We start from the raw sequence: 24,248 nt of genomic DNA, 5'->3' as shown, positions 1-24,248 counted from the left end.
ACTTCTCCTCTACAAGAGGATACTCACCCTGTTCCAAGGGTTCTAACTCTCCTCTACAAGAGGATACTCACCCTGTTCCAAGGGTTCTAACTCTCCTCCACAAGAGGATAATCTCAACTCTAATGAGTTTAATAACCTGGAGAGAGCAGAAACCTGTTGTTCCAGTTCTAGTTGATCTGCACCACCAATATGAAGTTATACACTACCAATATGAATTTGCTACTGATGTTCGTCAATTTATAATCCTTTGTTCAATTTCAATCAACCAATTTTAACTTCGCCATTTGTGCAAATATTTCAAAACAAATTTTATTTTTTCTTAAATAAACGTTATAGAATATTTGGGTTTTTTCTGATTTCTTTATTTGTATATTTTCTGACCTTTTTTAAAGGTCAACAACTTGGCTTTTAGGCAAAGTTTTATTAGAAAAATTTATCAAAGAATTTTAACAATCTATTAGCAATTATTATCTATTTTCACATCTTTAATTTTATTCATTTATACAGGGTATTCCACTAAGGATGAGAGCTTAGAGACGACTGTACCGAATGTATACTGTCTGTTTCCTTATACTCATGGTTCCTCATGCAACTAGTTTCTTTCTTCAAAAATTTATTTTTAAAATCCATTAAATTACTATAATAACCAAGGGAGAAGACTTAATTTAACCTTGGAAGAGCGGGGGAAGGCAGGCGGCCATTAGCCACAACATTATTCCCATCTATGCAATATATTAGATTTTTTGTCTTACTTGAGCCATGAGCCACAAGCACAACCGTACGGTCTTCCATGCCGCAGCATTTGAGTTTTCTGTCAGTCATGCAAAAGAAATATATAAAAAAAACTTGAAAATATGACGATTCCTTTAAATGCAAACTAAGCTGAAAACTTTAGAATGAGATATCCTTGATCTCGATTACTTAATCTGAGTATCTTATGGACACACTTTATATTTTCTTCTTAAACCGTTTTTTCTTGGATAAAGTATAGAGAAAAATCAAAAACCGTGTTTTAAAATAAGAGAATTCCTCCCGTTTCTGTATATAATCTTAAATGGCGCGCAAAATTTCAAATTTATCGGTTTCATATACGCGACCCTGATTGGTTAAATTTCAAACACTTTTTTGGATAGAAGTACAAAATTACGTTAGTCTTGTTATTAAGAAAAAGAGAGGATCAGCATTAATCTCGATATCCAACATTCTAAAGTTTTCAGATCTGCTAAACTTATTTTCCCCAAAAATAAATTCAATCTTTACTCTAAAAGTTCAAAGGGCGCCCAAACCGAAAATTTGCACTATTTAATGAGAAAATTGCAAAATAGAATTTTTTCTTGAGGAAATCTATAACGCTCAGGAAATGACAGCTACTTTTTTGATTTTTCTCATCTTTTCTTATTCTTTAGACTACCCCAAACAATTTGTCTCGGTGCCCACAATGCGTAAATTGAAGTAAGAATGTCTTTGTATAATGTAAATCAGTTTATAAACTGAACACATAATTTATTGATCTTTAATAAAATTTCTTCAAGGTATGATCTTTCGCGTGATGCGGCAGGATTTTTAAAAATTGCAATTTCAATGTCCTAAATTTATCATTTAAAAACGTAATGACTGTCGGAAGCCTCCAATGATGTGGCATGGAAGACCGTATACGGTTGTGGCTCATGGCTGCCGGAAGACAAAAAAGATAATATGTGGCATGGAAGATGAAAATGTTGTGACTCATGACCGCCTGACTTCCTCCACTCCGTGAAATCATCATAATACAATAGTTTTAGATCGTCCTTTCAAACTCATCTTTTGTGGGTAACCCTGTATACGCATTAAACATTAAAGAGGACATTTTAAAATATTACAGACTATTTCTAAATTTGTATACTGAAAAGAATTAAACATTATTTTTATGAAGAAAAAGTAATTTCAGAAAATGGAAAACTATTTAAAAATGTTCAGTTTCTTCTTAACATTTAGGAAAGGGCAAAGAGAGCTATTCTAGCCAAAATGTATTCCCATTTTGTTCATGAAAAAGAGTTTAAAAAATCGCTATTACTCTAAAAAAACTTTACGACTTCTATAAGTTTTGTTTTAGTTTAGTTTTGTAATCAAACATCATTAAACTGCCTCAGAATTTAAAGGACATAGATTAATTAAAATAACAGATAGGACACTAGATGTCGTCGTTTCAAGATTTTTGTGTTTTTCGTGCACAATAACCCTAAGGCAAAAGCCCTAAGAAGTTACACATAGTCGGCGTTGAACAGGCGCGCTCTCTCTGTCTTGTAATTCTTCAGAGAGTGAGCCTGTTCTACGCCAACTGCGAGTAACTCCTTCGGGCTTCTGCCTCAGGTAAACGAAAAACACATAAATCTTGAAAAAACGACATTTAGTGTCCTATCACTTATTTTAATTAATCTACAGAGCGTCCCATATCATATTAGATTATCAACAATACGAACATAATACGCAAAAAAATATTTAGCATTTTCTGCCAAAAAATTTTTGTTAGCCTTTTTAAATTTTTTAAAATGATTCATTCTTCTTGAATTTTCTGATTTGTATTTTGTCCCCTAAATCGTATTAGACCCATTGACGCGGTCTAATTTGCATGATGTGGGACACCCTGTTTGTTAAAGGGGTTGTCTACGTAATTTCATCTTTATTATTATTTAATTGTTTTATTTCAATTAACCCCTTTTTATTCTCAGTCTTGTATTTCTTGCGGAGTGCGTCAATAGTAAGAGCAAATGTGCAACAGTTTCCAGGTATACATACAATTAAAGCACAGTACATTGCAGTACAGCACAGTAGAGTATAATGAAGTACAGTAAAGTACCATACAGGAAAGTAGAATACAGGAGAATGCAGTACAGGAACGTATACTACAGGAAAGTGCAGTGCAGAAAAATTACAGTACATAAAGTACAATTCATTATTATCCATTACAGTACCGTACAGTTTAGTACGGTACATTGTATTCCATTACTTACAGTACTGTACAGTAAGACACAGTACAGTTTAGTACGAACAGTACAGTACATTAAACTACAATACAGTAAAATACAGTACATACATGTACTGTATTTTACTGTAAGCTGTACAGTAAATTACAAAGCAGGACAGTACAGCACGGTTTCCTACCAGTACAGTAATAGTTTAATATTTTATACTCTGTTCTTTCTTCATAAGAACCGTTTTTAAAACATTATAAAAATTCTTTTTTATAATTTTTAATAATAAAGAAAAATACAATTACAGTGGTTGGATGGATTCCCCTGTAGAACTAAGTATACCAGAGGGAACTCCTCTTTTCGGGAAACCTGGAACTAGTCAAAGGTAACTTTTAGAAAACTTTGGACTAGACATATGTTACTTTTGGAGAACTTGGAACTTATCATAGGTAATTTTTGGGAAACTTCAGATATGTTTCTGTTGGGGAACTTGGAACTTTTCATATAGGTAACTTTTGGGAAATCCTTGTTATTGGCAACTTGCAAGGAAAGTTATTTCAGAGGTGTACGCATCTTTTGTACTGCAGTGTACTGTCTCTGGGCGGTAATGTAAACACAAGACGTATGTCGAAGCCTGACATGGGATCCACCTTTCACATAAAAAATCAATGAAATATTCTGGCCATAGGAAACTATTATGTAAATTTTCAAAGTTATCAAAATTTAATGCTTTTAACCTCCTCGGATACTAAACAAACACTGATGCATCTATTCTTGTTTACAAATTCCGCCCAGAGAAAACTGGTTTAAATATGTACGCAGAGTATACGCAACTGCAATTAACTTTCCTTGTATTATAACCTTGGTCAAAGATAACTATTGGAAAAACTGGTAGTAAGCTATAGGGAATCTTTTCAAAGTAAATCTTTGTTGGTTTATATCTACATGTTCATGTAACCAAAACAACGTAAGCAATGATTTATTATTTAATGTGTAGTTACTATATTGACATATTAAACACTGATCTATCATTGGTTTTGCGTATTTGAATAAAAATAAGAGAGATGAAATTGGTATTTTTTTTCGAATAAAATTTTAATTACTTGATAAATCTAGGATACCGATTGATGTAAAGAACAAATACGAAGATGATTTGTTTCTACTCTTCATGTTCCAAGAAAACTTTCCCATTCAGGAAAAAAACAAATTTAAACATTAATTTTTTAATGATCCTGAGACCAAATTTAAAGAATTTGAGCCGCGGCTTAAATTTGAGACGCGGCTCAAACAGGTTTGATTTCACTTCGAAAATTGTATTCAATGATTCAAGATTTAAGCCGGGGCTCAATTGAAATCTTTTTTTTTTGCGGATTTGAGACACGGCTCATACTCATTAAATTCGGACTCTTAGCATGGAAACTAAAGTGATATCTTTTCATTTGTCCATTTTGACTGCACAATTAATCGTGTTGTCAAGTCTAAAATTTGCTGGAATTAAAATAGCCTTTAACTGCGTATGCCTCTTTTACACATGATTTATATGAGTGGGCTATTAATTCATTTGTTGGTTACAGAGTAATTAAAGAGATCAGTTTTAAGTATTTATTTGGTTTGGTTCCAGAGTTAAATCAAAGAAACCGATTTTGAATTTGTTAAGTTTGGTTGTAGAGTAAATCACATGCAGAAACCGGTTTTGAAATTATTTGGTTTGTTTCTTGAAGTAAATCCAAAAAACCAGTTTTGAATTTATTTGGTTTGGTTGTAGAGCATACAGAAGGATATCCATGCGGAGATGGTTCAGGAGATACAACCAAATATGCTTCATGTCAGGAATACTGTTCATGTCTTTATAAGTAAGACCTAAATTCTAAAAAAGGATTTTGAATGAGCATAATTTTAACTTTATAATTTTTTATTTTAGACGTATTTGTTTTAAGGATAAATATACAGATTACCCCGGAGATAATATATTTTGAACATCGAAAGAATTTATGAAATGTCGTCTTGCCAATTTTTCAATGGGTTTTTTACTATTATATACGTAAATCTCAGTAATTGCAAAAATAGATAAATAACCATGAATATGCGGGAACAGTTTTAAAGAGCTCCATGTAATCATTTTATTAAAAAGCTAGATATCTGCATGCATTCCATCATCAGAAAGTTAAGAATACGACATTTTTTAAAATTCTTTCAATGTCTCTTTATATTTGAACTTAACTGTATAAAAATATTAAAATAAGAAGCTTTAACAAACTTTTAATTCAAATGTATTGTTTGCAGCATCTATATAATTATATATTTTTTAAAACTATGTTTTTTATGTGAAAATCAATGCATATTTTAGATAATATGAATAATAAACCTAGACTGAATGTAAATTTAGAAGTAACAGTACAGAAAGAGTGAAAGTTAAGCTCCATGTCTCTCATTTTATCCCAGATATGTACAGAGGGAAGGTCACTCTAGTTGCTAGACTAGCTGTACATAACTCCAGCCAGCCAGGTAGACTAGCTGTACATACCACTTATCAGTTACCAGGTAGACTAGGTGTACATAAATTTAGCTGTACATAACACTAGTCTGGTAGACTAGCTGTATTACACAGCCTGGTAGACTAACTGTACATACCACTTACCAGGTAGACTAGATGTACATAAATTTAGCTTTACATAACACTAGCCTGGTAGACTAGCTGTATTACACAGCCGGGTAGACTAGCTGTACATAAACAGCCAGGTAGACTAGCTGTACATAAACAGCTCCAGGTAGACAAACTGTATATAACACTAGCCTGGTAAACTTGTTGTACATAACAAAAGCAAGATAGTCTAGCTGTACATAACAATACATGCAGGTAAACTAGCTGTACAATAGCCAGGTAGACTATCTCTAAATAAAACGTCAGGTAGGTAGACTATTTGTACATAAAACTAGCCAGGTAAACTAGCTGTACATAGCACTAGCCAGGTAGACTAGCTGTACATAACACAAGCCAGGTAAACTAGCTGTACATAACACTAGCAAGGTAGACTAGCTATACATAACACAAGCCAGGTAACACTAGCTGTTCATACCACTAGTCAGGTAAACTAGCTGTACATAAAACTAGCCAGGTAAACTAGTTGTACATAACACAAGCCAGGTAGACTAGCTGTACATAACACAATCCAGGAAGACTATCTGTACATAACACTAGCTAGGTAAACTAGCTGTACATAACAATAGCCAGGTAAACTAGCTGTACATAACACTAGCCAGGTAAACTAGCTTTACAAAACACTAGGCAGGGAAACTAGCTGTATAACACAAGCCAGGTAGACTAGCTGTACATAACACAAGCCAGGTAGACTATCTGTACATAACACTAGCCAAGTAAACTAGCTTTACATAAAACTAGCCAGGTAAACTAGGTGTACATAACACTAGCCAGGTAAACTAGCTGTACATAACACTAGCCAGGTAGACTATCTGTACATAACACTAGCCAGGTTCATCATATATACATGATACCAACAAACCAAATTGTTTAACTTGACAGTGGGTCGAGGGTAGCTGTAAGTGTAAATTATACATAACACCATAACATTATTGAATAAAATTACTATCAATAATCTTGAAAATATTAATAATTTTTTAGACTTTTTATTACACTGGAAAACTGAGCTGACATTCTACTTCACTGTTCTTACCCAGAATATCAGGAAAATAGCAAGATTTAGAATGAATTATGATTTTAGCTAAATTCAATGATTTTGTTTGTTTGTTTTTCTTCTACGAACATAATGATTAGCCAGCGAAAAAAGAGCAAAATTTGTTTTGAAAATTAGTTTATATTTACAGATTTTATATATATTAAAATATTTTATAAGATGAAGTGTGATTTGATGCTTTCAAAAGTTAAAATGAGGTCTGACAAACAATAGATAGATTCAGATTTTACCAAATCCCCCTTACCAAATTCAAGAAGATTTCCTTTATTAAAGTTCTTGATGTTTTCCTGAAGAATGTATGACGGAGTTCCACCAGACTGTGGCCAGGTAACAACATATTTTTTAAATATATCATAAAAGAATGCTTTCTTTATTAATAAATTTGTCAACGTTTTGAAAATATTCTTTTCTGACCTGAGCTGAAAACTTTAGAATGGTGGATATCAGGATTAAGGCTTAAACCACTCTTTTTCTTAATATCCAGTTTAAATATTGCTTGTTCTCCTCATGAATTTAAACTCCAGAGAAGCTAATCCATCGGATATCTGGATATTTCATTCTAAAGTTTTCAGCTCTGAGCACTTTAGAATTGTGGAATGTGGATAAAGAAATCAATGATTTTTTAGTTTTTATTTCTCTTCCGACTAAATCTTCCGGAAATATCCGGAAAATTGTCTAAACTGCAATTGATCAGGGTGTGTAGATTGTAGATTTAAACATTATTAATACTAGAGATAAGGGCTTTATCAATTAGTAATGGCTATGAATGACGTATAATGATGTATTTACTGGTTCTAAATGTTGAATTGTATATTTCTAATATTCCAGTTTATCGAATGTGAAAAAGAGAAGCAATGTCAAATAACAGAAGGAGGTAAACCTTTTTAAAAATAAGCACAACTTTGGGAAGGGCATCAACTTGTTTTTACGGTATTGCAGTGCGTGCCCCCCCCCCCAGCACTTAACCTCAATTACGATTCAAAAATGGATTTTTACATGACATAAACTTTGCAAATGAAGGAAAATGTAATGATAGAAGATAAAAGGCTAAAACAAAAAACAATCTGTTTAATGTTTTTATCTTCTTTTTAAAGTAAAAATAATCATTGCTATGGAATGCAAACTTTAAGTACGTATGTCGTAAATTGATATATATATATATATAATATATATAATATATATACATATATATATGATAATGCTCAGATTATTATGTTACCCAAAGAGTTAGAAAATTGGTGTTCTCCTAGAGCATGTCGTATATGTCCTTTCTATCTCAAGAATACCAGGTTTCTGCTCTTAGAGAGGTGTATGAGTCAGATCTTTATTTATCTCTGAATATTCCAGGCTTCTGGAGTATTACAAGGAAATGTCATCTTATGTCTATCTTTATCTCTGAATGTTCTAGGTTTCTGCTCTGAATCCAGCTATGATCTGATATTGAGGGTTGAGGACAAGGAATCAGGAATACAGATGTTTAAACCTGTTTATCCTGATAATATTGAACTCAGATATTCCAGGTATACAACTGATAAACACAACTAAACACTACCATCTAAGGAAATTTGTACCGGTTCGGTCCTTTCCTTGTTCTTGGGGTTAATTCTGCCCTATACTATGGCTTTATTGGCATTCAAAAAGTGAGATTTTTGCTTGCCTCGCTTGTCCTGTTATCTAGGATTTCTTTCTAATTTGGAGTTTTGAATATGAACATTTTATCCCCCACCAGAAAATTTTTATATGTTTGCAATATATATGACGTTAGACCTTAAACTTAAACTAGTTTTAAGAAATAAATATTTAGATTGAACAAAATGAAAAAAATAAAACTTTCTCCTACTATTATTAACCCAACGATAAAAATGGGTGAGAAATAAAAATGTTTCTTTACAACAATTATGTTTGACATACGCCCCTATTATAAATGAACACATCATTTAAACTTTACATGGTTTGTTGCAGGTATCCCATTGGTACCAGAGGAGAAGTAATTTTAAAATTATCTCAAAGTTGCTGTGAGGACGCGGCAAGCGTGCACGTGCAAGATTTGGCGGGAAACACGGCAATCTGCAACTACGGACCTGTTCCATCGTCAGCTTCACAATCCTTGTTAAATATGTACATTTTATTCAAATGTTTTATGTTGTTAAACTTGTCAGTTTAATATATTGAGATGGCAAGAGAAATATTCTATACATTTTTAATATATTGTCATGTCTCCAACTCGTTTTCTTATTCCAGTGATGCTTGTGTTTAAGTATTCACAAAATAGTATTATCAGGAGCCAGTTAAACCCATAGATAAAGATAGATTGCGCATAAGACGACATTTTTCATCTTGAAAGATATAAATGTATCATTTATCTATGGTTAAACCATAAAAGTTAAACCAAAATTTAAACATATTTGGAAAATAATTTAAAGGCTCTTTCCGTAATAGTTTTTGTAGAATGCACATCGAATTCCTAATTCTTCAGTTGTCCTTGTCGCCTCAGTCCTGATCTTTTAAAGTATATCAAGCAAGAAAAACTGAGAAATGAATTAAAAATATAAACAAATCTTCCCAAAAATCACATTTATGATATATTTAAAACACAAAGTTTTTTGAACAAACAACATTTATAAAACATACAAGATCTTTTAAAGGAACAGTATATGTAATTTCAAGTGGCATCCTTTTATTTACCAACATTACCTTGTAAAACTTAGTCAAATAATTAATAATGAATAAATGACTTTTTCTCCAAAAAATTATTTTGTGTTTTGGTATTTTGAAAAAGTGACTCCTGCAACCAAATTAAAATAATTTGACAATTTTCATGAAAAAATACCACGATATGTAGGTTTCTTGAAAAACGCTTTCCTTTGACCACAACAACAGCTTTCTACCTCCGCTTTCTACGCATATTATAAAGCTAACATGTAGCTCATTGTTTTTCTGATTAGTGATGGGCATAGGTTTGATGGCGGTATTGAGACATTTAGGTGTTTTTGGCGTTAAAAGTGTTTAACAAAAATGCGAATAATTCATTAAATTGCAAAGTTGTATTCTCGAAAAGTTAGTATTAATTAAATTATGCGAATTTTGTTCCATCCTCAAAGATCAGATTTTTTAAAATATTTGGTCAGAATAAAAATGTTGCATAATGTAATAAAAGAAAGCTTGTCTAACAATTTTGAAAAAGGATTTTCAGAATTTTGAGATTCAAAAACCGGCCTTTCAACGATGGTATTTCTGAATATCTAAACTCTGTTATCTTGATTTTATTTTGGATTTTTTTCAGAGGATTTTTTCTTGGATTTCTGAATGGTTTTCAATTTGGATCTTTTCGTCCCACCAGCCAGTAGGTTTCCATCTCACCAATCTAATACAAGGATAATTAGTGTCAACCAGATAGTAAGATGTAGTTGATAATTTTAATTCATAAGATACTTAAAAAACTGCTATGTCAATTGTATGAACCAAGTTCAATAATGCGTAGATGAAGCAGGAACCGAGTTTAAACCAGGATGATTATCTGAATTGTACTTAAAGAAGGAGTTGGAGAATATACTTCATTCCCGCATACCATCTAGCGGGGTTCACATACACTTTATATTTGGGAATGTTTTTATCAATTGGAATAAAATATACAATAATAATAGTATCTTTAGTTGTGCTAGTTGTGCTAGTTATGCACTTAGGTACCTTCCTACCTACCAGACTTTTGTCGGGTATACAATTCTTGGTAGCGTACAAAGGAATTGAGTCTTTGCCACATATTCAGCTTTTGTAAAACCTATATCTTTGCAACCTTAGGGTGTAAACCTTTGATATTTCAAAATTACATTATTTGATCTAATAGAATTCATAGTTTGAAATATCAAAGGTCTGCGACATTGGGTTGCAACGATATTGAAATTAGAAAATCAGAGTTTGTGGCAAAACCTCAATTCATTTCTGTTAATTTTTGATACAACTCGTTTCTTGGCTCAGAGTTTGGCCCCTTCTCTATATATTTGCAGCGCTAACACTCTCTTTTAGACAGTGACGGCTCAGAACTTTAAAAGCATAGAGAATAGAATATATATTAGAGGAGAATTTTGGGAATCTCTCGGTATGAATTTTTCAGTCTCTTTCAGCCTGAAAGGGAGTTCAAAGTGTACAAATCATATAAATGTTCACAAATTATGTGCAGTAGAGTACATTAAGACAGTATGTTCCCTACTAGGGAATCCCTAGAATATTCATTTCAATTTCAACATTTTTAAAGCTGTTAAATAAACTTTATAATGAATTAGGGGAATAAAAACCATCATTTGATTTATAGTTTTAACATGTGAAATGATCATTGGTCAATTATGAAACCAGCCTATTTCATAATTTGTTTTTCTTTTAACATTAATTTTAGATTTTCTATAAAATGATGTTCCAGGGACCAAAAGGTTATATAGCACAAATACGTGAAGTACACCTGTAGTATGGAAACAGTACAACAAAATGGTCGTTTTACACTTTTTTCTAGTAAATTCCACTCTAACATATATTCTGTTCTCTTTGTTTAAAAGCCTGTCCTAACCCAAAAATAATTTGATGGGGATGTTTTATTGTTTTATGTATAAACAATTGTTAAATAAATAAAAATTATGTCTAGTTGTATCTAGCTCAAAAACGAAGCAAACACAAAATTATTGAGATGATCGGGTAATGTAAAAAACTCTGACCAACAAAGGATAAAAGTCAAGTCGGTACCTGATGTACCTTACTAAGGCCAGTACAAGGAGTCAGTTCGGCTCGAATTAAAATTAGCCCTAGTTCACTGACATTATACCTTTGGTAGTTGAACTACTCCCCTAGAGGTGTAGTTGAATCCTCCACTTTTTTCAAGAATAGTTGTAGATGCCTCAGACATCTGAATCTGAACATGGATTTGGTTAAAGGGACAGAAATAAACTGGCATGTTCAATTCACACCGTTTCTACTTTTAACCTTTATCTGAGTAACAATGAGAAAGATGTTGTGATTTTGGAATCTGTCATCAAATTCTGATGAAATCTTTTCTTGCCTTTGGAGCATATATCCACGAGTCACTTTAAAAGAGAGACAATTCTTGAAAAATAACAATTTTTGGAAAGAAAAACTCGCTTTTAATCATGAGCATAGGTTGAAAGAGTACTGTTGCAAATCAGACTCTATAAATGTAGTTTTATTTCACTGGAAACTATCTTAGGTAAGGGTATTGTCTGCCTGTTTGTTTTTACGTCAAAACAACTGAACAAATCAGGCCCAATTTTTTTTTGGCAGCTCACATCACTCCAAGAAAGGTTTTTCGTCCGTAAAAGTTGAACAATTTTGCACGGATTTTTTTTCCATTTGTGTTTGAAAATGCGCCAATTGAAATACAAACATCCGCGAAAATTTGAGAATGAATACAATTGGCAAAGTTGAAAGCTAAAAGTGTTAATGGAAGGAAAGCACGAAATGCCCTAAAAGCCTATGATGATATATTTGATTACCTTCATAGCCTCTCCACTAGACTCCATTATTCCAGCTATCTCCACAGTGTCTCCAAATATTGAATAATGAGGTATCTGTAACAGTTTTAATTATATCATTGTTATTAAATTATATTTTTTTACAATATCTAAATTCGAAATACTGAAACTACATGAATACATTAAAATAAGTCCCATGGCCGGAAAGTTCAAAAAGGTTAACTATACACACCAACTTTTTACAATGTTGTTAATGGGCCGGAAAATTTGTCAATTGTAAATTTCACCATGCAAAAGCTCAAAAGAATTAAAAAATGTATGGCAATTTTAAAACGTTTTCATCATCAATTAAAAAAAAATAATTAACTAACCTTAGCGCCAACTACGCCGCCAACAACGCTTCCAGTATGCATTCCAGACCTTATCTTCAACCTAGATCAAACAATCAGATTTATAGAAGTACTTTTCTATAAATAATATTGTAACCACTTCCCGCCCCCTCCTTTACCCTATGGGGTCATGTAGACCTTCCCTCCTCCGTCTTATCTAGATACTTTAGCTTAACAAAAACATATAAGGATGTGTTGATAAGGCAGGATCACAGGATATAAAAGGAGACCAAAATAAGATAAACTTCAGTTGCAATGAAAGCCTCTTAGAAAGAGGGACCAACTCCCTTTCTGCTTTGGGAAGCAGGGGTTAGGAGGGTAAAAATGTAGGGCCGGAGTTTGAAGTTTGCAAGTTCAGAGAGTCAGAGTCCAGAAGCCAAGAGTTACAGAGTCCAGCAGAGCGACCGGATTCAAGAGGGGCAAAATGTAAAAATCTGTGCTTAACCATTGCTAAATATTTCAGAAAATATTGATGCAATACTATAAAGTGAGGAAAGGAAACTTTATAAAATCTTTTCAAATCCCTGTATATTTGCAACCCGAAGTTTTGGACCTTTGTTATTTTGAACTATGAATCCTGCTGAGTAAAATAGTTGAGTTTAGAATTTTAAAGACTAACACCATCAGGTTGCAACGATATAGGGATTCAAAAATTTGAGTTTGAGGCAAAAACGTGGTTCCTTTTAAGTAAATGTAACTTTGTATCTATAATTTTCTACACATCCATAAAATGAATACATAGATTTTCGTGAAACAAAAAAAGTACCAATCAATGACTTTTTCAATAATAACCTTTTCATTAATCAAAACATGAAATTTTGAGATACCATTTTTTCAATCCTACCTGTATCCTGGCTTGTGAGGGATCCTACCTGTATCCTGGCTTATGAGGGATCCTACCTGTATACTGGCTTGTGAGGAATCCTACCTGTATCCTGGCTTGTGAGGAATCCTACCTGTATCCTGGCTTGTGAGGAATCCTACCTGTATCCTGGCTTGTGAGGAATCTTACCTGTGTCCTGGCTTGTGAGGAATCCTACCTGTATCCTGGCTTGTGAGGAATCCTACCTGTATCCTGGCTTTTGAGGAATCCTACCTGTATCCTGGCTTGTGAGGAATCTCGAACGTTACAACGTTTGCTAAAATGAATTTTCTATAAATTCAGAGGCCGAATTTAAAGAATTTGAGCTGCAGCTTAAATTTGAGACACAACTTAAATATGATTGGTTCCACTTAAAATTGTATACAATGTTTCAAGATTGAAGCCGGCGCTCAATTGAAACCGATTTTTGGCGGATTTGAGACGCGGCTCAAATTGATTAAATTCGGACTGAGAGGTCAGAAGTTTTGCCGCCAATATTTAAATAATTTAAAAGGATGTAAAGTAATAAGGCAGCAACAAATGAAGAAGTAAATATTCGTTTTTCCAAGGGAATCTTTAGGCCAAGGGAATCAAGTGCCATTGTTTTCAAACAATTTCTATTCAGAAGGTTTACAGCCATTTTTACCAGAGATAATAAACATAATGACGGCTAGGGCTGGGCATGTTCCAACTTTTTCTAACCGTTATGTTAAAGGTTAGTTCAAACCGTTAAAAAAGAAAAATTTCAGGCAGCTGTTAATTAAGGTAGAAACGGAACATTCTTAATGTTAATGGTATTTTTTGGGTTTTTTTACAAGTTACTGTTAGTTACGTTAACGATCTCAATTTTTATAACAGCGTTATCGAAAGTCGCCTTGTTTTCGTTTTCAATCGTTAATTTTTTTGTCAAAAACGGCTAATCTGTTTTGTTAACGATTTAAAAATTAATGGTTTTTCCTGTTCGTTAACAAACTCTTCCGTTAATTTTCGAAAATGATCGTTTCATTATCGATACTTCCTTCAGCATATCGATGGCCATAATTTTCAGAGATGTTTAATGCCTTTTTTTTACCTAAAAGATCAAGTGCCATTTTTGCAATTTCTACAGCATGTTGATTCCCATTTATAATTGGTACTCCACTAGCCACCATGTAGGCATCACCTATAGTCTCTACCTTAATAAAATGACTTGTACCTGTACATACCTGTACCTGTACATACCTGTACCTGTACATACCTGTACCTGTACATACCTGTACCTGTACCTGTACATACCTGTACCTGTACATACCTGTACCTGTACATACCTGTACCTGTACTTGTACATACCTGTACCTGTACCTGTACATACCTGAACCTGTACATACCTGTACCTGTACATACCTGTACCTGTACCTGTACCTGTACAGTGTACATACCTGTACCTGTACCTGTACCTGTACAGTGTACATACCTGTACCTGTACCTGTACATACCTGTACCTGTACATACCTGTACCTGTACATACCTGTACCTGTACCTGTACCTGTACAGTGTATATACCTGTACCTGTACCTGTACATACCTGTTCCTGTACATACCTGTACCTGTACATACCTGTACCTGTACATACCTGTACCTGTACTGTACCTGTACCTGTACATACCTGTACCTGTACATACCTGTACCTGTACATACCTGTACCTGTACATACCTGTACCTGTACATACCTGTACCTGTACCTGTACATATTACTCAAAAATAAATCTTATGTTCCGAAGAAAAAAAAGGGATACAAATTACAGCTTAAAATGAAACTTACTGTTTTAAATTCTTATTTTAGAAACAATTAAATCATATTTCCTGAAGAATTGATTTGTCATAACTTATTTACAATTGTTTAACTCCTGGCTAATTCTGGTGTATTTTTCAGAATATTTAGGCTTTCAGTCTTTCAGGAGACTCCAAAATTGTATTTTCTAAAAGATTGTTTTTATTACACTTTTCAAAATTTTAACTCTGACAGAAGATATAAGCCTGAAAGATTGATTTTGCTTCTATCAGATCATCTAAATTTTGCAACGTTTCATAAAATAAAATCAGGCCAATATCCAAGGATGTAAATCTTTGTAATTTTTCTGAAGCCTGTTATGTCATTATAAAAAATCATTTTTACCTTGTAAACATTATAATTTTCAATCCTCTCATCAAACAGATTATACAGCTCATTCAAAAATTCTTAACAATTAATAATAAGTAATTAACCTTCTAAATAACCAACTAAATAATTAACTAACTAATTAACTAACTATATACACTATTTAACTAACTAACTTACTAACTCACTAACTTACTAACTAACTAACTAACTAACTAACTAACTAACTAACTAACCAACTTACTAACTAAACTAACTAACTAACTAACCTGATATCTAACTGATAAACTATAACTAACAAGCAATTTCCTACTTAAAATTTTTAAACCTAACAGTTTTCAATGGTTCTACTCTTAATAAGTATAAAATTATGAATGAAAATTTAGGTATTTGATACCTATTATCTGCTGTGCTGTACTTTCACCAGCTATCTGAGAACAACCAAATTATGTAAAAAATTGGATTATTTCTATTAGGATTAAAACATTGCAACATTTATTTAAGGGCAGTCTTTTAAAGTTTGAAATTTTGGAAGTTTGCAGTATTTATGTGGTATCTTTTAAAGTTTAAAGATTAAAATCGTTAGAATTTTACATTTATCTTAGCCGAGACAATTTAAAAAAAGTTATGACGAAAGTTAATTATAATTTAGCATTTTTGTAAATCATGTATTTCCTGCAAAATTCTAATAAATTATCCATTTTTAATTTTTTTTGTTTGGTTCCTTTGTGAAGGAAACAATATCACAAATGAAGACTGTAGCGCTCTGAAATAGTTCAGGGTCTGGAACTGTTCCACGTTTCATCTGCCGGATAATAGAACGCGGCAACAGAGAACTCAGCAACTATAGAAACACAACTAAATTTATCATTAAACATGAAACTTTTGAATCTTAAATCTGTGAGAAGAAGACTTTACAGTCAACTTATTGTTTTCCCATCTAAGGAGCTGAACCTGAGTCTTAGATGCAGGAATGGACAAACGTTAAGCCATCTATATATAAATATTTTGCTTTTCTGCCTGTTTGTTTATTTGTAACGGTAAAACGTCAAAACGACTGAATCCAAATTTTTTGTGGGACCTCACATGACCCCAGGGAAGGTTTTTGACTATCGTAAAAGTTTGAAAATACATGTAGAGTTGTTTTATTGTGTTTTGTTTTTTTTTTAATAGGAAAGGCTAAAAGATTGAGAAACAATTAAAAAGTTGAAATAGAAGATGGGCGCGAAGCGCCCTGAGAGCCTAGTATTATATATTAAGATTATGATGTCATCTTCAAAAAAATTTTTCCAATTAATTTTAAACGTTTTGGAAACAGGAAATAATACCTTTTCAGTTTTGGAAAAAGGAAAATAATACCTTTTCAGTTTTCTTCTTCTCTGCTTCAAATACCATGACTCGCTCATTGTAAAGCCTGAACAAGAAGTAAGAAAATTAATAAAACTTAATTTAGATTTTTCTCAATCACAATTTTTTAAAGAGACCATCATATGACATTTTTTGTGATCATACATATTTAGTGATTATTTTAGTTTTTTTTTCAAATTATTTACAGTTTGAACACCTAATGATATTGTTAATCTTTTCACGAAAAGAAAATTATATTCTATTCTTTGGAATTAGGAACACAAGTACAAATAAGCTTATTCTGATCTTGACAGAGATAAGAGATCGATTATCAGCTAAAATATGCGATATTTTCCACAGCATGTTCTATTGTGTACAAGTACTGTACACGACCAATCAGCAAACATCTGTATTCAGGGACATTTAAGGATCCTTTGGATACGAGACACAAAATCTTCAAAAAAAGACTGAATTCATAAATGTTATGTTTCATGTTTAAAATTGGAGTATTTCTTCAAAAGTTGTAAAGCTTAACCCCTGAATGGGTATTTTGTTCAAGTGGCCGTGAGATGGCACTCTAAAAACCTATAGTAAAAATGTGGCGTGTCGTGGCGGATCAACTTAGGCCTACGACTACATAGCCCACCCTGTGAAAGGAGATAAGCAGCCTGTGTAGTCTGTGGTCCTTGATTAAGGGTCAAATGATCGCTGTTTGTTTGGCTACCTAAAAACTGTTTTTATTCAGAGATTCATAAAAAATAAACAAAATTTTTTTAACGTCTTATATAATTTTTAAGCAATCTTTTGATTTAATAGTTACAATTTTCTTAATTGGTGAAACTTACCTAGAGTACTTCATCATACTGTTAGTGCTGTTGAGAGTGAACCAGATACAAACTGAACCAAATTTAATAAATGAATAGATGAACAAATAAATGAATAAACAAATAAATAAATAAATAAAAGAGATAAATACATAGATAAATAAATAAAGAAATGAATAATCAAGTAAATAAATAAATAAATAAGTAGATAAATACATAGATAAATAAATAAATAGAAAGATAAATAAATTATTAAAATATCCACCATCATTCGGTGGAAAACAAAAAAGAAGAAGATTTGATTTACGTAAATAAAGTTGAAACATTTCTCTTGTCAGAAGTTTCGAGTAAAAAACTTCTTCAACCCATTTTTCATAGTTGTAGTACTTCTAGCTTACTGCAAACCAAAATATGCAATTATAAATCATTATAAATCGAAGTTAGGAACAAGCACATTGCAGTTTTATGATAAACACGTCCAGGCTACAAAACATTATAGGGGAGTTGGTGGGATAAAACCCAAGACAACACTTCAAAGTTGACGCGGTCTTAAAATCTGATAAATCTCTATATTTTATAAAAATAATGTTAGAGATCTTGGGGAAAAAAGTGAAAAAATGGACATCAAAATTTAAGTTGTATCCCCCTTGTTGACACTGTTTACCCAGAAATTCATTTATTTCCCTTCAAAACATTTATTCTCCCAAATTCAAACAAAATACCCTAAAATATGTTTTGCCGATCCGTGCATTTCATTCGAAAGGGGGTATATGATTTTTCAAGAAAATAATGGTCTGTGGGCTAATTATTAAATTTGGTTCCTGGAATGAAGATTGTTAGGAGAATAATTAGAACCAAGGGAACAGCATTCTCCTCACGTAAACTAAACCAGTTTTATATAAATATTTTATGTAGCTCTTACCTCAATATATATATATATATATATATATATATATATATATAAAGCATTTTCACTCTTTTTTCTCTCTATGAAAGCATAGATTGTTATACACCATTGTGTGTAAAATGTTCTTAAAATAAACTTCTTCGTTTTTGTTTAAAAACCAACAGAAGTCTTAGTTTTGTTTATCTAAGGTCTAAGCCATTGGAATGCAAAGATATAGAATTAGAAAATCAGAGTTTGTTGCAAAGACTCAGTTTCATTATTTAACGCAGACTTGAACATAACTCTAATTTGCTTTAATTATATAGAAACTGTTCCTGGCAGAGTTTGAGTTGACACGATCCAAGATATCTTTAGTCACAGAATTGATGATAATCCTAAAATCAGATGATTTTTTACTACCAAGGGTACGAAATGATTTTTTAAAAAAGTTTCCTTTTTTCAGCTTTCCTTTGTTATGGAATGATTTTGATCTAAATATTAAACAAATTGAGAACAAACTTGGGTTTAAACTTATTGCTAAAAAATTCTTGCTTGATAAATATTTAGACTTTAGATGTGATAAACTTTATTGTTTCAGTCGCTCAAATACTTAATTAATTCTTAATTATAGCTTTGTTCCTCGCTTGACCAGCCTGTGGATCTTTTCAGCCAGGAATCATATCTTTTATTTTAAATGGTAATTTTTAGCCACCAGATTTCTTAAAGGAACCCTCACCTTTCTCTGCCAGGAACTCCAACCTTTCTAAATCTAATTTTTGTGAAACTTTTTAAGTTAATTTTTTTGATTAAAGACTGATTGTACGGGAGACCGACTGAAAACAGTTTCGGCTAGTTCCGTCTCCATGCTATAAACTGTCATTTCAACTAATGTTAATTATAAATATCCATTTTTACATGCTTATTTATGGCTAAATATATAATTTGATTTGATTTCATTTGATATAGTTTGAATAAATACAATGTTTGTTTTAAATTTTGTTAGAATAAACCATCTTTATGTTTCTTATCTGTTAAAAGTAATTTAGCAAAATACATGTTTATTTTGCTTGATTACTAGTTAGATATTAGTGAACAATTCCGTTATCAATTACCTTAAATTATCTGTGTACTTGAGAAAGTGACTAAAGTATTCAATAACTTGTTTCAGAGATTTATTAAAGTCCTCTCTGTTCATTATCTTTTCCTAAAATTAAAAAAAAATCTGAACTGAAAAAATAATTTTATTGTTTTTACTCTTTATTGGATTAATTTCCGGATATACTTATCATAGACCTAAGGCCGAATTTTAAAAATTTAAACCGCCAATGGATCATCTTAAAAGGAGTTGATTCTTTGCCACAAACTCTGATTTTCTTATCCCTATATCTTTGAAACCCAATGTTGTAAACCTTTAATACTTCAAGCTTATATTATTTGATCTAACAGAACTCATAGTTTGAAATATCAAAGGTCTACGACATTGGAATCTAAAGATATAGGGATCCTTTGGACTCCTTTGGTTCAAGCGTTTGTGATTTGAACCGGCGCTCAAATGAATCCGGTTATTGGGGGTTCAGCGACGCGGTTTAAATTCTTGAAAAGAATTGAGTTTATGTCACAAACTCTGATTTCCTTATCCCTATATCTTTGCATTTCAATGTCGGAGACCTTAGATATTTCAAACTATGAATTATTTTAGATCAAATAATGATAGTTTGAAATATCACAGGTTAACACCATCAGGTTGCAAAGATATAGCGATTTGAAAATCAGAATTTGTTACTAAAACTCAGTTCCTTTGGCCTTTGAATTAAGCCTACTGTGTAAATTTTGTAGCAGAAAACGCACCGGGTCAACTACATACTGGGTAAACTAGAAGGGCTGGTAGGATAAAAACTAGATCAATATCCATGATCTGGTTCGGATCTTGGATCCACTTGTGTCATGCAGAGCTAAGCTTAACAAGTTAAAATTCGAACAGAGCAGCACAGAGCACAATAAAATGAATGTTTAACAAATTTCCTCACCTGGATAATTGGAAAATAACTGCCGTTGTTCATCATGTTGTACTGAACTCTCACAGAGGGCATAAAGTTAAATGTTTGGTTCAGATATTCCTGCCTTAAATATATTTAATTAATATTATACTGAACTCTCACAATGTGTATAAAGTTAGATGTCTGGTTCAGATATTCCTGCCTAAAATATATTTAATTAATATTATACTGTATCTCACAGAGGGCATAAAGTTGAATGTCTGGTTCAGATATTCCTGCCTAAAATATATTTTATTAATATTATACTGTACTCTCACAGAGGGCATAAAGTTGAATGTCTGGTTCAGATATTCCTGCCTAAAATATATTTTATTAACATTATACTGTACTCTCACAGTGGGCATAAAGTTGAATGTCTGGTTCAGATATTCCTGCCTAAAATATATTTGATTAATATTATACTCTACTCTCACAGAGGGCATAAAGTTGAATGTCTGGTTCAGATATTCCTGCCTAAAATATATTTAATTAATATTATACTCTACTCTCACAGAGGGCATAAAGTTGAAGGTCTGGTTCAGATATTCCTGCCTAAAATATATTTAATTAATATTATACTGTACTCTCACAGTAGGATTAGAGATATAGGGATTAGAAAACTTGAGTTGGGGGAAAAAACTTTATTCCTTTGTTTGAAAAAAATGTTGCATTAAAAAACCTACTTTTTAAAACAAGTTAGTTAATATGAAGATACAAAGAATATGTCAATGTAATATCCCTGTAGTTCTAATATACATAATTAATAATATTATAAAATGTTACCTCAGTACATCATTGTTGAGAAAATTTTCATATTTTTCTTCAGTTAGTCCGGTAGATAAATATTCGATACCAATAATCCCAGCTTTTCCAGCATACTCCACTGCTCGTAATAGATTCTTATATCCTGGATATATATATAATGGAAATATACACTGTTAGAAACAATATTATTTTGCTCGTAGTAGATTCTTATATCCTAGATATATTTATAATAGAAATATACACTGTTAGAAACAATATTATTTTGCTCGTAATAGATTCTTATATCCTAGATATATATATAATAGAAATATGTTAGAATCCATAATATTTTGCTCTTAATAGATTCTTATATCCTAGATATATATATAATGGAAATATACACTGTTAGAAACCATATTATTTTGCTCGTAATAGATTCTTATATCCTAGATAAATATAAAATAGAAATATACACTGTTAAAAACCATAATATTTTGCTCGTAATAGATTCATATATCCTGGATATATATATATATATATAATAGAAATATACACTGGTAGAAACCATAATATTTTGCTCTTAATAGATTCTTATATCCTAGATATATATATAATAGAAATATACACTGTTAGAAACCATAATATTTTGCTCTTAATAGATTCATATATCCTATATATATATATAATAGAAATATACCATGTTAGAAACCATAATATTTTGCTCGTTATAGATTCTTATATCTTAGATATATATATAATAGAAATATACACTGTTAGAAACCATAATATTTTGCTAGTAATAGATTCTTATATCTTAGATATATATATATATAATAGAAATATACACTGTTAGAAACCATATTATTTGAGTTTACTTATAATATATCTGTAGAAATCTGAATTTAAGTTTACATATAATATATCTGCAGAAATCTGAATTTAAGTTTACATATAATATATCTGTAGAAATCTGAATATAAGTTTACATATAATATATCTGTAGAAATCTAGTTTACCTATAATATATCTGTAGAAATCTGAAATATCTGAATCATGAATGGAGTAGGTAACATAACTCAATGTTTTGCTGTTTACCTAACAATACAATTCAAATCTTTATTCTAATTCATACTTGATCAGACACAGCTTTTAAGGGTACCGTTGTGAATGGGACATTGTCATCTTTTAATGGAGAGTGTTAATTTAATTTTAAATGTAGTTAATTTGTAGATACATAAACTTAAGTAATGTAAACTCAATAAAACATTATATTTATCTTGGCTTGGTTAAATTGACTTGCCATGCTTTAATACAATTTCTGAATACAAATGCAATATTAATGGTGACAAAAGAACATTTTTCGGAACAAAAACTTTAGTAACAATCTATATTTTTATTTCTAAGGCCTGAGATCGGAATTTATGAATAGAGAGAAGTAATTAAACTCGGTAGGAATAGTTGAGCTACTTCTCTGTAGTGTGAGAGAGTGTACCATAGAAGTAGTTCAGCTGTTTAAACCTTTTCAAGTACTTCTTTACTGACAACTAAAAAGAAGGAGTAGGTCAAAATTTTGTCACATTACTGGCACGAGGTTGTGCTCTCGCACCTTCTCTAGTTGTTATGTTATATACGCATGAAAATGAGAAAATCGGTTCTAACATGGTTGGGTCACCTGGAAATTTCAAGACTTAAGCAGTCGCTTAATTGGAACCGGTTATTGGCGGTTAAACGATGTGGTCCAAATTCTTCAAGTTCGACCTCTGGTTACATAATAGAAATTCAAAACATTTTTATTCTTCTCAATAGCTTTTTAGAAAGAGGAGTTATGATTGAAAACATATTGGATATCAATCTTATGTGTCTTGCCTTTATAAACCCAACCTATTTTTATGTTAGATTAGTAGTTCTAGTTCAGTTAAGAATTTTAATAAAGTTTTGTTTTCAAATTATGAATGAAAACAAATAAAACATGACAAAGTCAAAGATTATTAAATTGTATATTCCTGATTGTACCAATCCAAAACACTGGCCAGAGACTTATTGCCCTCCTGAATTTTCGTCCTAAAAAGAAAAAGAAAAAAAAAATTAAAAATTTTCAGAATTATTAATTTTCTAAGTTATTACCTAAAAAGTGAATGCTGAATCTGGAACTTCAATTTAGTTTGAAAATACTTTTCATTAGAAACCTAGAAATATTTTGTACATGGTTAAAACCAGTAAAAGAGGGATACAACTCTTTGTTCTTTTAAGTCTTAATCATGAACGTCGAATTTTTTAGAAGAAGACCAAAGATTCAGAACGAAATCAGTCGTAAAAATTGAAAAGATTGAACAAGGATATTTCAGTTTATGCCAGGTGTCTTTCATTTTGATAATATGGTTAATGTGTGGTAATTCAGAAGTATTTGTTTTTATTTTTTAATTAACGAGAAAATTAACAAAAAAAAACCTAAATTTTTTGTACACATAAATTTAAGAATTTTAAGATAATACCTTTGGCCAGTTTTGGACCCCCTGTAGCACTTGATCCGTATTATTAAATGTATTTGAGAGTGTAAATTTTTCAATTACATTCGCATACTCATTCCCTTTCAGAAACCTGAAATAAACTTGTCAATTACATTCCCATACTCATCCCCTTTCAGAAACCTTAAATACACTTGTCAATTACATTCCCATACCCATCTCCTTTTAGAAACCTGAAATACACTTGTCAATTACACTCTCATACTCATCCTCCTTCAGAAACCTGAAATACACTTGTCAATTACATTCCCATACTCATCCTCTTTAAGAAACCTGAAATACACTTGTCAATTACATTCCCATACTCATCACCTTTCAGAAACCTGAAATACACTTGTCAATTACATTCCCATACTCATC

General features: G+C 31.7%; 2 protein-coding genes across 2 annotated transcripts; one reads left to right on the top strand and one right to left on the bottom strand.

The window, feature by feature from the left end:
* The first annotated feature begins 1,930 nt into the window (after nt 1–1,930).
* LOC111714508 (uncharacterized) lies at nt 1,931–8,850 on the top strand. The gene is made up of 11 exons (XM_023489644.1): nt 1,931–1,974; nt 2,709–2,765; nt 3,259–3,336; nt 4,068–4,146; nt 4,717–4,781; nt 5,338–5,456; nt 6,592–6,655; nt 6,958–6,991; nt 7,493–7,538; nt 8,073–8,184; nt 8,627–8,850. Exons 1-11 carry the CDS (start codon nt 1,931–1,933, stop codon nt 8,826–8,828), a joined length of 900 nt encoding a protein of 299 aa, XP_023345412.1. The 3' UTR covers nt 8,829–8,850.
* A 127-nt stretch (nt 8,851–8,977) lies between these two features.
* Nucleotides 8,978–23,974, bottom strand: LOC111714509 (atrial natriuretic peptide receptor 1). The gene is made up of 20 exons (XM_023489645.1): nt 23,856–23,974; nt 23,488–23,549; nt 23,367–23,424; nt 22,380–22,458; nt 21,403–21,526; nt 20,611–20,704; nt 19,696–19,787; nt 18,919–18,978; nt 18,519–18,580; nt 17,719–17,770; nt 16,886–16,940; nt 16,251–16,370; nt 15,924–15,957; nt 15,545–15,606; nt 14,462–14,564; nt 13,624–13,666; nt 12,510–12,570; nt 12,160–12,234; nt 11,475–11,561; nt 8,978–10,028 (listed from the first exon to the last, which is right to left on the bottom strand). Exons 6-20 carry the CDS (start codon nt 20,671–20,673, stop codon nt 9,978–9,980), a joined length of 1,020 nt encoding a protein of 339 aa, XP_023345413.1. The 5' UTR covers nt 20,674–20,704; nt 21,403–21,526; nt 22,380–22,458; nt 23,367–23,424; nt 23,488–23,549; nt 23,856–23,974; the 3' UTR covers nt 8,978–9,977.
* Between the last annotated feature and the right edge of the window lie 274 nt (nt 23,975–24,248).

This window comes from Eurytemora carolleeae, unplaced genomic scaffold (assembly GCF_000591075.1).
Source record: "Eurytemora carolleeae unplaced genomic scaffold, Eaff_2.0 scaffold1583, whole genome shotgun sequence".
NCBI classification, from domain to species: Eukaryota; Metazoa; Arthropoda; class Copepoda; order Calanoida; family Temoridae; genus Eurytemora; species Eurytemora carolleeae.
Note: the sequence above shows the minus strand (reverse complement) of the source record. Positions and strands in the feature narration are given on the sequence as shown.